At 43.1% G+C, this 17,028-nt stretch overlaps 1 protein-coding gene across 1 annotated transcript; it reads right to left on the bottom strand.

Annotated features, from left to right (window-relative positions):
* Nucleotides 1–6,356: 6,356 nt before the first annotated feature.
* Nucleotides 6,357–16,542, bottom strand: HRG (histidine rich glycoprotein). The gene is given in 8 exon segments (XM_045539872.1): nt 6,357–6,829; nt 6,831–7,135; nt 8,215–8,316; nt 10,089–10,169; nt 11,732–11,898; nt 13,056–13,146; nt 14,006–14,122; nt 16,317–16,542. Coding segments are annotated over 8 exon segments (1,407 nt in total). The 5' UTR covers nt 16,500–16,542; the 3' UTR covers nt 6,357–6,468.
* Between the last annotated feature and the right edge of the window lie 486 nt (nt 16,543–17,028).

Genomic DNA, 17,028 nt, shown 5'->3' with positions numbered 1-17,028 from the left:
GCTAGAATTACAAGTGATTATGGCCACATCGCGGCCTCCAATCTGTACTTGCAGTTTCATCCTAGCACCCAGTTTGATTCCTGAACTTGCATTTCTGCCTCCATTTTGATTTGCTGAAACTGATAATCCACTCTCTTCTCACACACCAGCTACCTCTCTCAACTTCCCTTGTCTTTATCAGTGGCACCATTAATTACTTATTGCTTTAGACTCTGGCTTAAAAAATGTAAACAACTTTGTTTCTTCCTTTTCCTTGCTTTTGCTATCCAGTGAGCAGGCCCTGAATGGGCTTCCTTTGAAATCTCTCTCATGCCTCTTCCTCATTCTCCTTGCACTAATTCCCACAGCCTGGGTCTGGCCCTCATTTCCTCATCCTGAATACATAAAGGGGCCTCCTAGTTCATGTTCCTGTCACCTGCCTCCATTTCCCCAGACATACTGTGCAGTGTGCCACCAACCCACTCTATACTACCACTCAGAGGAGGCACTGTGCTGACACGTCCTGTGTCCTGATCATGTGGCAAGAGCCTGGGATGGGACTGATGGTCACTGAATTACTGGTTGCATCCCAAATGCCTGTGCTCCTGTTCTCTGCAACCTGCAACGCCTCCCTCTCTTATACCTGAACGAGGGTCAGTTGCTCTGCTTGTTCTCTGTGGTCTGGCCTCCCTGATTTCAGGTGTCCCACCCATGGGAAGGGGCACAGGTCTTTTGGGGGAGGGGAGGGAGACTTTAACTCTGACCTCAAGTCCAGTCCAGATAAGCTTATAATCTAAGTGAAGACAGTAGGCTTGCTTGGCTTCAAGCTAAGCTCACAGTGTCTCTTCCAACCTGATGGCTGCCCCAGAGCCCACATAGAACTGCTTATGTTCCATTACTCCTAACGCCCTTCTTCCTGACGCCTCCCCACCTAGACCAGAGGTAGTGTGCCTGGAATGCCTCTTCCCAGGCCCTCTTGCTATTCAAATCCTACCCATTATTAAGGATCAAACCTAAGCTTTCTCCCATCTGATCTTAACAAATCTTCTTTGATTCCATTGCTTTGGTGTCTTTACAACTCACTTGGTCTCTTGAATATTGTTGGGGCTCAGAACACGATCCCCCAGAGTATGGGGCCTGGGCATGCTGAGTGCTGTGAAGTGAAAGAAACTGAAAGGGCCTAGGGAGCAAGATCTATCTGCCCTTCTCTCACCCTCCTTTCTCCTGCTCCCCTTTCTCCCCAAGACAAGCCATAGAAACTACAATTCCACTTCCTCGAGGTGGGTCATAGAAACTAGAATCCCTCTCCCCCAAAGCAGCCATAAAACCTAGAAAACTGAGTATACCCTTCCCCCCAGGTGTTTCTGTGAAAGAGCTGCCAAAAAGAAATTCTCTGACCTGTCTGTCTGACAGTAGTTAATAAGACCTGCTTTCTAGAAGGGTCCTGTCCCCATACTTGGGAAAGAGGAATTCCACACAGAGAGGCCACGAATAATCTGAGGACAGGTCTTGCTGGGTTTCCCCACTTAGTCTATTACTATTAGACATCTCTTTTGTCTAATCGCATGTCTACATTGCTGTCCACTCTTCATTGAATGTATGCAGAAAGACAGACAGTTGTCCCCTGGGTCTTTGGATCTTCCTTCTGAAGGTTTCCAGGTCATTGAAACTGTGGTTAGATAAATATGCTATATTTTTTGTTTGTTTGTTTGCTTGCTCTTGTTAGACTGTTGTTTGTTACAGGAGTGTTGGCTATGACCCTTATGATGCGTGGGGAAAGGCATCACACCTTTTTGCCACCTTTTCACCACCTTTTCACCATGGTGTCTTTCGTTCACCAAGCCTAAACAACCTGTTTGGCAAAGTTAGACAATTCACAGAGAAGATGCAAGGTGGGTTAAAGGGTTAGCCCCTAGTAGATGTTTGTCCTCAAGTCTTACCTCACCTCCTCCTCCAAAAAAAACCAGGTTGATTTTTTTGTTGTTGTTGGTGGGATCTCTAACTTGTCATTTAAATCTCCTTAAGAGGCCCTGGAAAGGAGGGGCCAGTGGGGACCCTGCGGTGGCCTTGCAGCAGTGTGGCAGGAACAGGAGCATGGCAGTAATCCAGCCTGGATGCCAGTCCAGCTCTGCTGCTTAGCTGCTATGTGACCCCAAGCAAGTCAGGGCCATGTAACGTTTCTGAGCCTCAGTTTCTTTGCCTGTAAAATATGGGAAATCACAATACCTTACCATGACTTTTTTTAGGAGTGAATGAGCTAATAATATGTGCAGAGCTTGGCAATTAGTTCTTATAAATTATATCTAATATTAGAGAAGGATGGCTAAGAATCTGTGACTTACTGAAGTAATTTCGGTAAGTGGTGTTGGCAGGAGGCAGATTCTCATGGGGGATGTAAGAAAAAAAACGAAGGGTGAAAGAGACCTGGGTAAGTTCTTAGGCTGAGAGGAAGGAGGAGGCAGCAGGGATGGAGAAGCCGAAAGCTGGGAGGATGAGGAAATGAGTTGGAAAGGAATATTCAAGGCTGATCATCGTGGGTGTTTCCAACGAAGACTCAGAAATGGGACTTGGCGGTATATAGAGGCAGTGAATACAGTGAAAAGAACGTAGCTTGGGAGGAGGCCAATCAGAGTTCTAATCCCAGTCCTATAATTTACTGACAGTGAGGTCCTAAGCATTAATTAAACCTCTTTGGGCTTCATCTTCCTTCTCTAAAAAATGGTGATTGTGAAGCCCATTTTCCAAAGCCATTTCCCTTTCCTTCTTGGAGTACAGCTAGACTTCATTTCCCAATCTTCTTTGCATTAGATGTGGCTGGATGACTGAATTCTAGCCAATGAAATGTGAGCATAAATTATACATGCCACTTGCTGGCCTGGCCCACAAAAACCACTTTCATGATCCTCCATCCTCTCCCCAATGTGAACTGGATGCAGAGGAGCCAGGAGAAAATACTAAGACTCAAGAGGAGGGCAGAGCCACAAGATAAAAGGAACCTGAGACGCTGAATCACCATGTGGATAGGCACCTGCTGATAACTGGTCTTGAACTGTTACATGAGAGACAAATCGAATTCTCTATCATTAAGGCACCTGGCCTATTCTAGTACAATGACATTACCTGTATAAGACAGTTGTTGGTAAAAGTTAAATTATAAAACATATAAAAATCTTCCAACTCATAATAAATGCTTAATATATCAACTCATTAAACAAACATTTCTTGAACACCTAGTATGTGCTAGGCATTTTAATGAAAACAGACAAAGTCTGCACTGTCATAGAGTTTACTGGGGATGAAGAAGAAGGAAGAATAAACATTTCTAGCATATAGGACTTAAAGCATGGTAGTGCCACAGACAGAAAGGGTGTTAGGAAGTGCAAGAAATTTTCTGCAGAAGAGTGAGGAGTTCGGGCTTTAGACATTTGAGAAAGCAGTCATATTATATTGCCTCTGTTAACATAACCTTTGAAAATTTATGGAATATTTGCAAACAAAGATTGATATACTTTTTAGCCATCATGACATACAAAATCTAGAACAGGAATGATCAATGGTATCTAAAACCTCTAGTAGCATGTAAGCTCCTCAGGGTAGAAATGGTTTCTTACCCCATTATTCACCTGCAGCCACCTGTGTTTGCATATGATGAATGTGTGTAATTGAAATGAATTGAGAGTTTCAACTCCTATGTTTTCCAGGTAGGATTTTCATTAACTCAGACAATGTTTGTAAAAGTACTTGATAAATGATAAAACACTACCCAAATGCTTCTGTTGAAGGATAACATTTGAAGTTGTTAACCTGTGTATTTTTTTGGCCTCCCTGGGTTTCACCTTTCTCTACTCCCCATTCAAGCAGCTGACTTTGTGTTCATGCCTCCGTGGAAGAGCGTGGTTCTGCCGGGTGACATTTAGCTGGTGCCCGCCAGTATGGCCACACTGCTTGTTTATGGATGGCAACTGTTCTGATTGGTTGTTGTATCTGGTCTGATTGGTCAATGCTTGTGTCATATTAGTTATTAAATTCTTTGAGTATCACCACTGTAGTTGGAAGGTGGAGAGAATCTGAAGTCTTTTTTTTTTTTTTTTTTGAGATGGAGTTTTGCTCTGTCACCCAGGCTAGAGTGCAGTGGTGTCATCATAGCTCACTGCAACCTCAAACTCCTGGGCTCAAGCGATCCTCTTGCCTCAGGCTTCCCGAGTAGCTGGAACTATAGGCACTGTGCCACCACTCCTGGCTAATTTTCCTATTTTTTGTAGAGATGGGGTCTTGCTCTTGGTTAGGCTGGTTTAGAACTCCTGGCCTCAAGCGATCCTCCCACCTCTGCCTCCCCGAGTGCTAGGATTACAGAGGTGAGCTGCCACATACTGGCAGAATCTGAAGTCTTATTAGCCTGTTTCTAAATGCTTTAACCCTGATTTGAGAGGAGGAAAAAGAAAGAGAATTACAATGTGGAAAAAGAGTCTTCTGGCACTAAAAATAAATAAAGTGAACTTGTCTGAGACTAGAAAGAGAGTCCCTGGCCTGGGGAGAAGACATGGGAAGAACAGCAGGGTCTCGGGTTTCTAAAGCTGCAGAAACCTCCATGCTGTTTTCTGGGCATGCAGCCAGGAAGGCAGCAGCATCCCCGGGAGAGAAGAGATCTGCTTGGTGTATCTTAGCAGCTGTGTCCATTGGTATTCTCACAGAGACTCCTACTAACTCATCTTGATACAGAAGTAGCAGATAAACTAGACTCAAATAGTGAGGCGAACAGGGTAGTAAGGATCCCTCAGCAGGGGGTCTGGGGGACCAGTAAGAGTCAGACCTCCTCCTCATGCCCACCACCCAGACACCTTAGCACTATGTGAGATTCTAGAACTGTGGCACGACTTCATGGGGAGTAGCAGGGCATGGGGAGAGGTAGGACTCCAAGAAGGCAGGGGATTAAGTTTCCTATTAGCCCAGTAGGATGGCAACCTGAAATAGAAATTAGTTTGTTCTGAAAATAAAGTGGTATTTCTTGTGCACCTGAATTTATGGTTATGATTCATAATCATAACTTTCTTTGCACTATAGCCACAGCTTTGTTTGCTTCATAATTGAATTTAGAATTTCCTTTCTTTCCCCCTTTCAAATCTCAATTTTATTCTCTCAAGGGACAAGGACACCAAGGATTGGACTGTCCTCTCCAAGTGACCAATAGCCTTTGTGGAGGGACCAAATGCCCACCTCCAACCCCTATCCATTGTAAAGACAGGTCTTGTGAGTTTCATTAATCTACTCACTCATCCATTCATAAATGTTTGCTGAGCACCCGTTCAGTATTGGGACAGAACAAGGATAGAGGTTCCTGCCTTTCATGTTTTGAAGGAAAACACATCAGCAATGGCACTCAGGGTGGCCAGGGCTCTAGTTAAGGCTGAGACAGATGACTGTGGGAGGTGACACCCTTCAGGGATTTAGTTTGCAAAGTTGAGGGCAAACCTTGGCCTAAAGTATTGCCCCACACCCCTGGTGTTCAATTTTTCTCACTTCAGGAGCCCCGGGTACCCACTTCACAAGCTCCCTGTGGGGTTTTTGAAGCCCATTGAGACCCACAATAGTCTGTTTTCTTCCCTTAAACAGACGTATAGCATTACTTTCAGAATTCACTTTTAAATTGATGGCAACAATTACACTAGAACTTATCACAAAACTATATTAAATTTTTCCCACCTAAATTTCTTGGCTAAATATCTTCCTTGTCCAAATGACTTCTGGTTCTTATTTTCCTGATGCACACAATGTCTTTACCTTCCTTTGAATTTTCTGCACGTCTCTTGACACCCCAGGTTACTCTCTGCTCAGATTCATTCTCCGAAGTGTTTACTCTAGGCTGCATTTTAACCTTTCTTGATCCCAAACGCACAAAGTCTGAATTTCCCCTTACTCCTCTCTCTTTCTGGTTCTTCATATGGGTCCCCACACCTTCCTCTGCCCCTTCCTCCTCTGCTGTGTGAGGCTGGAGGCTCTTATTCTGACAGATCTCGGGCACACTCTGCTTTCACCAACTTTACTACAAAAGGAAATTTAGATGACTAGAAATAATCACTAGGAGAGAATTAGGGTCACTTTTACGATAATAATCTTTTAAGGAATCATATATACCTTCTTGGTATGTCCAGCTGTATCATAAGCAGTAAGAGAGACTCTAGAATTAGAGGATTTAAGTCCAAGAAAGAAAGAAATTCAGAGGATCATAGATTTGCCTTAAGTGATGTGGTGGCCAGTGACAGAATTAACTACAAATTTGTAGCACTCAGGCCTTTCATCTCCTTTGCATTTGTCTGTCTCTTCTTATGCCATTTCCTCCCCCATCCACATTTTGCCCTATCCTGTGTATGAAAGCAAGGTGAAAAGAACTGTAATTTTCATTTATTTCTGATCACATTTTATTTATGGTTCTAATTCAAACTACTATTCATTTTTTCCCATCAAGGGAGTCACATTTTATTTTGGAAATGTTTATGCAAAAAACTTGGAAACTTGTAGACCCTCATTTTTGAACGTCCCTGGACAGGATTCAGAGGCTGATTCAGGGAAGGGCTTTAGTGGATTGCCGTGGTTTGGCAATGAGAAGATGGGAAAATTGGCTTCAGGAAGAGGAAGAACTTCACCTCTATTTAGTGGAGGCAGTCGGTAAACAAATCCAATTGGTCTCCGGTGAAAGGGGAAGTGTCCTTTACCTGGACCTCTTTCTTCTGAGTGCCTATGTGGTGGGCCATGGCCATGGCGCTGGTGACCTTGGGGACCTTGGTTATGGACTGGTGGGTCACAGGGTCCATCGTGATGGAAATCATGGCCATGAGGTCGATGTCCATGGGGGGGGGTGGTGTCCATGGGGGCCAGGCCCATGGGGGCGGTGTCTATGGGGATGGTGCTCACTGGAATTATGATCATGGGGGTGCCTTTGGGTCTCATTGATGCCAAAAGGGTGGTGATGACATCTTGACCCTGGAGGGGGTGGTCCTACTCCAGGTGGAGGTCTGTCTGGGTGATCTTTTCCTTCTGGGGGGGGTGGGCATCCCCATTCATGTGGCTTGGGGGGATGATGATCTCTGACTCCATCAGGCTTGAATGGAGGTTTGCCATGCCCATGCCTACCGAAGTGGGGGGGGTGCCCCGGGTGTTCCTGGTAATGGACACAGAAAGGGAATATCATCAGGTAACACAAAAGAAGTTAGATCTTTAACTTGATGTAGATCAATGGCTCCTAGGCTTTTGGATTCCACAAATCAATAGAAAAACTAGGATAACAAAAAAGGAGCTCTCAAATTTTTATCTACCAAAGTTGACATTTAAAATACAAACAACTATCATCTACCACCATCATTTCACAAAAAAATAACATTCTGATAACAAAAGAGTCAGAAAGATAATCTGAGTGTTGATTAGTTCTTAGGATGGAATAAATGTTGTATATGAAAAACTTTATTATCCTTACTTTTCTCATTTCGACAGAAAGTGATGAAACTATATTTTGAAATGGTGCCCACCTGCAGGCCAACATTTAGAAAATGAATGACTTTTAATTGATATTCTCAAAAGAGCTCTGAGGGTTCATGATATCCACATGCCTTACTCCTAAAAGGTGATCACTTGGCCTCTTCCTTCTCCTCCTGTTCACACTAATTTTTTAAAGAAATCTATGGAGCCATTTCTTTTTCTTTCTTTCTTTTTTTGACTTGGGAAATGGGTGGTTGGATTATTTTCGATTTTTTTCCTGATATAAAAAATTCTGTGAAGCAAATCTTTGTGCTCACCCACAAAATAGAAAAAAGATTTGTGGAACAGATATAAAATATTGTTTTGCATCTTATTTTATATACCTTTGTATAATAAATTTGAGGCTAATTTGTTCCCCTTAGGATCTATGCCTGATAGTAAAAGCTAGGAATTAGTAAATCACAGCACCGGAATCCTAACTGGAAGGACCATATTCAAATTCATTCAAGGCTGATTGAATTGGTCACGATTTTACTTTTCTGCCAAATCTTAGCCCTCCCTAATTCTTGGAAAAGTTTTCACACTTTTTGTTTCATGCCAGCAATTGTACTTCTTTCCCCAAGGGTGAGATCTCTCTGTCTCTGTCTGTCTCTCTCTCACACACAGCCCACCACACACACAGCCATAAGAACCAAATACACTATGTGTGTAAAAATATCACTTAATCTGACATTGCTCACAAGACAGTCTACTTAGGCAACCCACCTCAAGGTTGAAAACTTCACAGTTCACATCAAGGTCTTTTGGGGTTTCCAAGTCAGAGTCTTCTACATCATAGACTAAAACTGCCCTGCAGAATGCAAAGACCTACAAGAGAAAGAGAAGCTTGTTAGTATGTGAGTGTGTGTGTGTGTGTGTGTGCACACGCGTGCATGTACAAGTGATAGGAAGGTGCCCACCCAGAGTTGTAAACTTTCAGATATTCAGGAAAGGAAGAAGCTTTAGAAAAATCAAGGTAATATTATCAGATATTCCCACCAGTTATTCAATAATCTCTCACAGTCAACACTTTGGGGAAAGTGCGGTGTAGATTCCAAATGATTTCATTTCAAATTGCTGTGGTTCTCTTCCCTGAGCAGTCCCCAGTGCTGGGCTTCCCCATGGTTGCTGATAAGGAGCACCACATCATTGCTACCTTGCCTTTAGGCCATCCCTTCTGCAGAAGACCTGACTTGCCTGTGCCTAGAGAGAATGAGGAACGGTGCTAAAGAGGGATTTTACAACTTTAACTGGTTCCTTGGAAGGAAGTGTTGGAAAGGAGGAGCCTATATACGATGGATTTGCAGGGACTCTGCTGGCTCCACCTTATGTACAAGGGCTGCAGCAGCTGGCTTGCCTTCCTCCAGAGGTGCCTAGACCCAGCTGTCAAAGTTAGACTAGGACAAGAGGATGACTCTTCCCTAGAAGAAATTGTTAAGCATTGAGGTTCTGAGTGCAATTTGGGAATCAGATAGACCTAGTCAATTCTGGCTTCCCCACATGCTAGTTGTGTGAATTTAGTTAAATTACACAAAATTTGTGAAGCTCACTCTTTATAAAATGGGGATAATATGGTAAACCTACGGGTTGTGGGAGGGCTTAATTTAATGAGATGATGCTGTAAAACACTTAGCGCTGAGCCTGCTCCTCTCCCTCTCTCTTGGTTCTGCACTGGTTTGTGTTCTCACACCAAGATAGTTAACAGTTCATTGGGGATGGGGGAGGGGAGGGAAGTGTCTTTCCTGGTGGCCACTAGGCAGGATTCTAAAACTGGATAGGGTTGAAAATTTGAACAGCTAGAAAAAGAACTAACAAATACTTCTTCCCTTCTGGCCAGGGAGAATATGTTGTTAAATCAGAAAAATCCTAGACTTGAAATTAGAATTAAAATTCCATATCCTAACACTTTCTAGCTAAGTTCTCTTAAGTAAGTGGTGAAAATTCTAGGCCCCCTTGTCACAGAGAAATGGAGGCAGACACCTGCTTTCCTTCTCAGCGGGATGGTCAGAGGTTCCAACTAGACAATGACATATGTGGAGGTGTTTTATAAACTGTATGTCACCATGCAAATGTCAGGTGTTATTAACATCTTCCTGAAAGTACACGGGAATCAATTTGTAAGTAATTAGGGGACAAATCCCACTGGACTATACCTGGGAAGAACTGGATTTTAATTTCAGCTTGGACTTGAACATGGGTAAGACCCTTCCTTTGCTGAGCTTCAGTTACCTGCTCATTTGTCAAATGGGATCTGTGGGTGTCAATTAGATGGAATGAATGGACCACTTGGTGTGTGGGTCTTACTGCCAGCTCATTGTTAGTTTTAGCTAAGCCTTTAATTCTAACGGATTAAAAAAAACCTCAGTTTTAAGTTTAGGTATCTATATCATGCACATTATAAAATCATATTCTAACAATTCAGTTAATTTCTCAGTGCCTTGGTTTCCCCATCTGCAAACTTGGGATAAAAATAGTCTCTCATATGGTGGTGTGAGGGCTAATAAGTTAACATATGTGTAAAGAACTTAGAAGAGTGCCTGGTGGGTGGTAAGCACTCTCTAGACGATACTTGCCATTCCACAGACATGTATTATACTCACCTTATTGGGTCTGGGGAAATGCTGCCTGGAGCAGTTTCTCGCAGAGAATTCCACATAGTAATTGGTTCTTTCCCCTCCTCTCTAGAACAGATGGGATCAAAACAGTTTCAGGAACAAAGCAAAAGGGGGGAAAATCAATACATACCTACTATCCAGTAAATTATATTAATAAAGCAATATAAGGATTCAAAATCACTGATATGTGCCATTTATCTTATGGTTTCTGCCTTTTAAAAATTGATCACCTAAGGGAAAAGGTGACTACCTACCATTTCATTGAAAAGATTCAAATAATATAGACACAACCAACTATAGTGTGAAAACTCACCCTTCCTGCACCCCAACTTCTGCTTAGAGGTACCACTATCATTCATGTGTTTCTCTTTTTAGCCTTTTCCCAGATACAATGCACATATACACATACATGTAAGTATTTCATATAAATGGGCTCATATTCTTAAATATTTTTCTGTAACCTGCTTTTTCCCTTAGTGATATGTCTTGAAATTCTTTCCAATAAACCTGGGTCCAAAATACTCCTTTTAGTAACTGCACTGTATTCATTTCAGTGCTTGTATGGACCATAATCTATTTAACTTTGCATTTTAAAAATGCTTGACAGACATCAACCAGCTGCTCTACAAGACAGCTCCGGGTGGGAGGCTCCTGACCCTTAGGACACGGAGGCAGAGAATTGTCCAGCTTCAGCCACACCACTGGGTGTGGGGAAGTAGTTTCTCTGAGCCTCAGTTTTCCATCCTAAAGGAAGGACGTTAATACTGGATAATTTTTTTTTTTTTTTTTTTTTTTTGAGACTGGGTCTTGCTCTGTCACCTGGGCTAGAGTGCAGTGGTGTCTTCATAGCTCACTGCAACCTCAAACTCCTGGGCTCAAGCAATCCTTCTGCCTCACCTCAGCCTCCCAAGTACCTGGACTACAAGAGTGCACCACCACGCCTGGCTAAATTTTCTTTTCTTTTCTTTTTTTTTTTTTTTGACACAGAGTCTTTCTTTGTTGCCCAGGCTACAGGTTACAGTGAGTGCTGTGGTGTCAGCCTAGCTCACTGCAACCTCAAACTCCTGGGCTCAAGCGATCCTCCTGCCCCAGCCTCCAGAGTAGCTGGGACTACAGGTTCAAGCCACCACACCTGGCTAATTTTTTGTTTCTATTTTTAGTTGACCGGCTAATTTTTTCTATTTTTAGTATAGATGGGGTCTTGCTCTTGCTCAGGCTGGTCTCAAACTCCTGGTCTCAAGCCATCCTCTCGCCTCTGCCTCCCAGAGTGCTAGGATTACAGGCATGAGCCACTGCACCTGGCCAATACTGGATAATTTTTAATGACTCACATAACCCTAATATGCTGTTTTATTTTCCTGTTTCCTTTTTGGGTGTTCCCTCCTCTTTGTCACATATCTACTCCCAGCCCCATGCATATACCCTCTGAAAATAAAAAAACTTGCAGACAGCAGTTCTTTCGTACCTGCTGCCTGTCTATTACAGCCCCAAAGGCTGCAACGGGTCCTCAATTTAGAAGCAGCTGGTCAATTGAGGCAGGTAGAGAGGGTGTGCTGTTCAGTTCGGTTTGTGCCTGCCAAGTGGGAGCCTGGGCCCTCAGACCGTAGCTGGACATGGTGGGGACTCACCGCTCTTGCAACTCTCTCTACTTTGTCCACTCTGAAAGACTCAAAGTCACCATTCTTCTCTTTGTACTTCTCAAGGGCTTGGTTGGCTTGATTTCTGTAGACCTCGGTATCCTCAAAGAAATCGAAGACTACGGGACTGTCTTTGTTATTGACCAATGCTGAAGAGACTAGATGAAGAAGATGGGAGTGTCATGGTTACCGGGTGGGAAATGGCAATGGTGACAATAACAACAATAACTTCATTTTACAGATGGGCAAATGGAGTGTTGGGGAAGCTAAGTAACTTGTTCACAGTCGATCAACCCCTCAGCAGCAGAGCCGAACTGCTAACCCTTTCTGGTCCTTCTGATGCCCAAGTCTCTGCCATGACCCCTCTTCACAATGTCCTCACCACTACCCCTCACAAAGTGCCAGCATTTTCATGAATCTTCTCACTTTGCCAAGGAGGAAGAGTCATCACGAAGATAAAGTTTTGCCCAGAGAGAAGAGAAGATACACAGTTCAACCCTTCTTTAAGGCAACCTCCTACAGAAGTTGCTTGGCTGTTGATTTTTGTTTTTTTTTTTGCATTTAATCTTATTCAGATTTGCTATTTATTGAAGAAATTCTGTGATAATTCATTTTGAAAATTTACATAAAAAGAGCATGGAGTTTAGAGCCAACACTGCTGGAACTGAGTCATGTCTTCACCACATCCTGGCTGTGCTCCCAAGGCCAAGTCATTAAACATCTCAATTATTTTACCTCTAATACAGAAGGCATCCTAATCTTTACTTTGTAGACTTTCCGTGAGATTAAATGAGATGATACGTATTTTGAAAACTGTTAAGTAATACACAGCTTTTACATGTTGAGGTCAATACTTACTGAATGCTAAGAATGCTCTGCCAAGTGTACTACCTAGACCATCTTATTTAATTCTACAACTCTAAAAGTTAATGTTCTTATTATCCTCATTTTTCCAAATGAGAAAAGTTTAAAAAGGTTAAGTAACCTGCTCCCAAAACTATACAACTAGTAAATAATGAGGTTGGCATTCAAACTAAAACAAATCTGGTTCCAGAGCCTATGTCTCTACAATGATGCTATACTACCTTTTTTAAATCTCTATTTTTATGCATTGAATTTCTTTAAAGAAAGGTGTACCAGTAATTGGGGAAAACAGTCTCACTTCTGTTTCCAGGAAAGTGAGTGATCTAATGGAGTCCCATGTGGGTAGAGAACCTTCTGTCACATACATCGTAGTATTACATGAGGAATGCCACAGTGGGAATGAAGTCTGTATTATCCCAGAATTAAAGAGCAATTTAACAGATTACCATACCAGAACTTGTGGTGCAGTTAAAGTCATCCAGCCGAAGATCCTGAGATTCACTTGAATGCCTTGTAGCTATTACCTTGCATCGTCCAATCACCTGTAAGAAAGAGGGTCTTGAGTCTTTGCTGGGTCATTGCATACTGCCTTCCTCTGGTTGCACATGAGAGAACAAAATGGTGATGCGGCATACTTCTACTATCCATTTAAAGTGTATTTGGTCTTTCCTTCATCAAACCCTGTCTCAAACCTGCATTCTCTTAGTCTGTTTCTGTGTGCTGTGTAATATTGGCACTCCAAATCCTTGGGATAACCAGGGAGAAGCTGCTTGAGGGATCATGACCACATCCCAAACATTTTCAAGAGAAAAGAAGGGAAAGCTCTTAGCTGTGTAAACCTCTTGTTTTCTGGAAATGAAATCTTGTATCCATGCTTACTTGTCTTTGTGTTCTCCTCCTGTACCGGAGAGTGTAGCGTTGCAGTCCAACATACAGAACAAGACCCTATTCCTCACTGCATTTGCAATGTGCAGAACAAGACCCATTCCTCACTGCCTCTAATGCCTTTGGCCGTTCCTGCTCACAGTACCAATCTTGATAGGACACAATTACAAGTTCACAGATTCTTAGACACATAGACTGTCAGAGCTGGAAAGGATCTTAGGGTCCATGGACCCTAAGACCCTCCTATCATTTTGCAGTTGAAAAGACTGAAGTCTAGTGATGCCAGCTGATCCTGCTCTCCCATGGGGCCACAAACCCTGCTGACATATCTTGAACTGGATTCCCAGGAATGGCTCTCAAGATCATGACTCAAGGTCAACATAACCTTCCTAAGTCTTGAGGCAAAAGCTGCTCACTCTTCTGCTGTGTTAGCCCAGGCATGTGGCTACCCTGAGTAAGCAGAGTATATGGAAAGGAGGAATGGTAAGAGGAGAGGATGGTCCCCTGCATACTTACTGTATTAGATGGAAATTCAGAAACATCCGGCTCACAGTCATTCCAGTGCTTCCTGGAGAGGACCGAGCAGTCAGATTCTTTCACATCTAAGACTAGATAATAGACAGTGGCAGATCCCTGAGGAATGCCAGGAAAGCAGCAGGTGAGTAACACATGGGAGCCCAGAGGTTTTTTCTTAATGAAAGCTGTATCTTTGTTTCCTAAACACAGTTCCTGTCCATCTCCCATCTTTGCTGATGTCCTACCTTTATAACATTTGATATGTTCGTTTGAATAAATAGCTTCAAACAGTTATTTCCAAATACTGTTTGTAAGTGGCCATGCTTTTCTTCTATCCACAAGGTTTGAAAAGCTATTGGTAAATAGCAGTGTGATTTGGGTGGAGGTGTTGAAGGTCCGCAGCTAGAATTACAAGTGATGACGGCCACATCGCTGCCTCCAATCTGTACTTGTAGTTTCATCCTAGCACCAAGTTTGATTCCTGAACTTGGATTTCTGCCACTATTTCAATTTGCTGGAACCGATAATCCACTCTCTTCTTTTACAAACCAGCTACCTCTCTCAACTTCCCTTGTCTTTATCAGTGACACCATCAATTACTCATTGCTTTAGATTGTGGCTTAAAAAATGTAAATCGTGGAGCATGCCACCAACCCACTCTCTATACTACCACTCAGAGGAGGCACTGTGCCAACACATCCCGTGTCCTGCTCATGTGGCAAGAGCCTGGGATGGGACTGATGGTCACTGAATTACTGGTTGCATCCCAAATGCCTGTGCTCCTGTTCTCTGCAACCTGCAACGCCTCCCTCTCTTATACCTGAACGAGGGTCAGTTGCTCTGCTTGTTCTCCACAGTACTCCATGGTCTGGCCTCCCTGATATTAGTTGTCCCACCCATGGGGGCTAGTAAATTCTTCTGGGGAAAGAAATGGAGGCTTTAACTCTGATCTCAAATCCAGTCCAGATAAGTTTATAATCTAAGTGAAGACAGTAGGCTTGCTTGGCTTCAAGATAAGCTCACAGTGTCTCTTCCAACAACCTGATGGCTGCCCCAGAGCCCACATACAACTGCTTATGGCCCATTACTCCTAACACCCCTTCTTCCTGACTCCTCCCCACCTAGACCAGAGGTAGTGTGCCTGGAATGCCTCTCCCCAGGCCCTATTGCTATTCAAATCCTACCCATTATTAAGGATCAAACCTAAGCTTTCTCCCATCTGATCTTAACAAATCTTCTTTGATTCCATTGCTTTGGTGTCTTTACAACTCACTTGGTCTCTTGAATATTGTTGGGGCTCAGAACACGATCCCCCAGAGTATGGGGCCTGGGCATGCTGAGTGCTGTGAAGTGAAAGAAACTGAAAGGGCCTAGGGAGCAAGATCTATCTGCCCTTCTCTCACCCTCCTTTCTCCTGCTCCCCTTTCTCCCCAAGACAAGCCATAGAAACTACAATTCCACTTCCTCGAGGTGGGTCATAGAAACTAGAATCCCTCTCCCCCAAAGCAGCCATAAAACCTAGAAAAATGAGTATACCCTTCCCCCCCAGGTGTTTCTGTGAAGGAGCTGCCAAAAAGATTCTCTGACTTGTCTGTCCAACAGTAGTTAATAAGACCTGCTTTCCAGAAGAGTTCTGCCCCATACTTGGGAAAAAGGAATTCCACACATTCTTGAGGCCAAAAATAATCTGAAGACAGGTCTTGCTGGGTTTCCTCCATTCTGTTACCATTGTATCATATCCTATTGTCCAGTCTCATTTTTACATAGCTGTTGTTTTGGCATTGAATTTAAGCATACAAACGACTGCTTTCCCCGGGTCTCTGCATCTTCATTTCTGAAGATGCTCATGTCAAGTAAAACTTTGATTAAATAAGTTTTTATGTTTTCTCCTGTTAATATGTCTTTGTTAGTTTTATTTCAGACTCAGGAACCCTAAGAATGTTGAGAAAACTCTTCCTCCCCCATCAGTTCATCCCATTGTACACAGTTTGCCTTTATGTGTCAGCAGAATATTATTTCCTTGAAGGCAAGGCCCACAGTTTATTCTAATTTTTCTCTAGCGATACTTAATATTTAACTGGGCTCAGCTAAGTGCTTGTAAGTACTTACAGATTGATTCTTAGTTAAGGTCATACTAATAATAAACATTAGTTTGAAGTAACAAAGAACAATCTAGAGCAGCCACAGAAACTAAACAGAAAACCCCGAGCAAAGCCATTCACCGTGCAAAGCAGTAGACCTAGAGAGTAGAGTGACTTCTGCCCCTGGTGCACGGCCACCCAGCTCAGCTCTGCCATCAGTGATTCCTCACCACTGTGTCCAAGTGGGCATCAGCGACGCGCAGCAACTGGAAAAGGTAGCCATCCCGGCGCCATTTATTGATCAGGTCTAGAGCCTTCCCAGCCTCTGGCTCAGCAGCATTGCAGTCTGCGGGACTCACAGCACGTGAATACTGCAGTGTCACCAAAAGCAGCACTGCAGTGAGTGCCTTCATTTTGTTAAACTGTCCCTTGCTATGGTCTACTCCATAGAATTTTATATAGACTTTCTGAAACACACACACACACACACACATGCACAATTGATTAAACAAAGTCTTTGAACATTTTTGTTGTGTAACTGGGGATGTTCACCTTGACTCCTGGTTCAAATATCCATCAACAGGCTGTAAATGATTAGTGGATCCTGGAGACGGAAAGTTGAGAAATGCGGCTGGTGAGTGGGTGAAACAGTGATCTGCACATATCAGGATATGTTTAGCAGGTAGCAGATCCAAAGTGTGTCTCTGACCATGAGAACTGCATGTGTTAGTGTGGGGGATGGGGTGGGGGTAATTTTCCTCCATCTGCCCATTTGCCTCGGCTGTAAATCTCCACCATCAGTCCCCTCTTTGGATTTTGGCACTAAAACTCCTCAGTGGAATACAAATGTGTTATCTAAGGGAGGTAACATGTTAAACAATTAGCATTATAAAAGAAACCAACTTCAGGTAAAATAGAGTAATTAAGAGGCTGTTGCTTTGG

The sequence above is a fragment of the Lemur catta genome, chromosome 1 (genome assembly GCF_020740605.2).
Source record: "Lemur catta isolate mLemCat1 chromosome 1, mLemCat1.pri, whole genome shotgun sequence".
Lineage (NCBI taxonomy): Eukaryota > Metazoa > Chordata > Mammalia > Primates > Lemuridae > Lemur > Lemur catta.
This window is presented reverse-complemented; position numbering and strand designations above follow the sequence as displayed.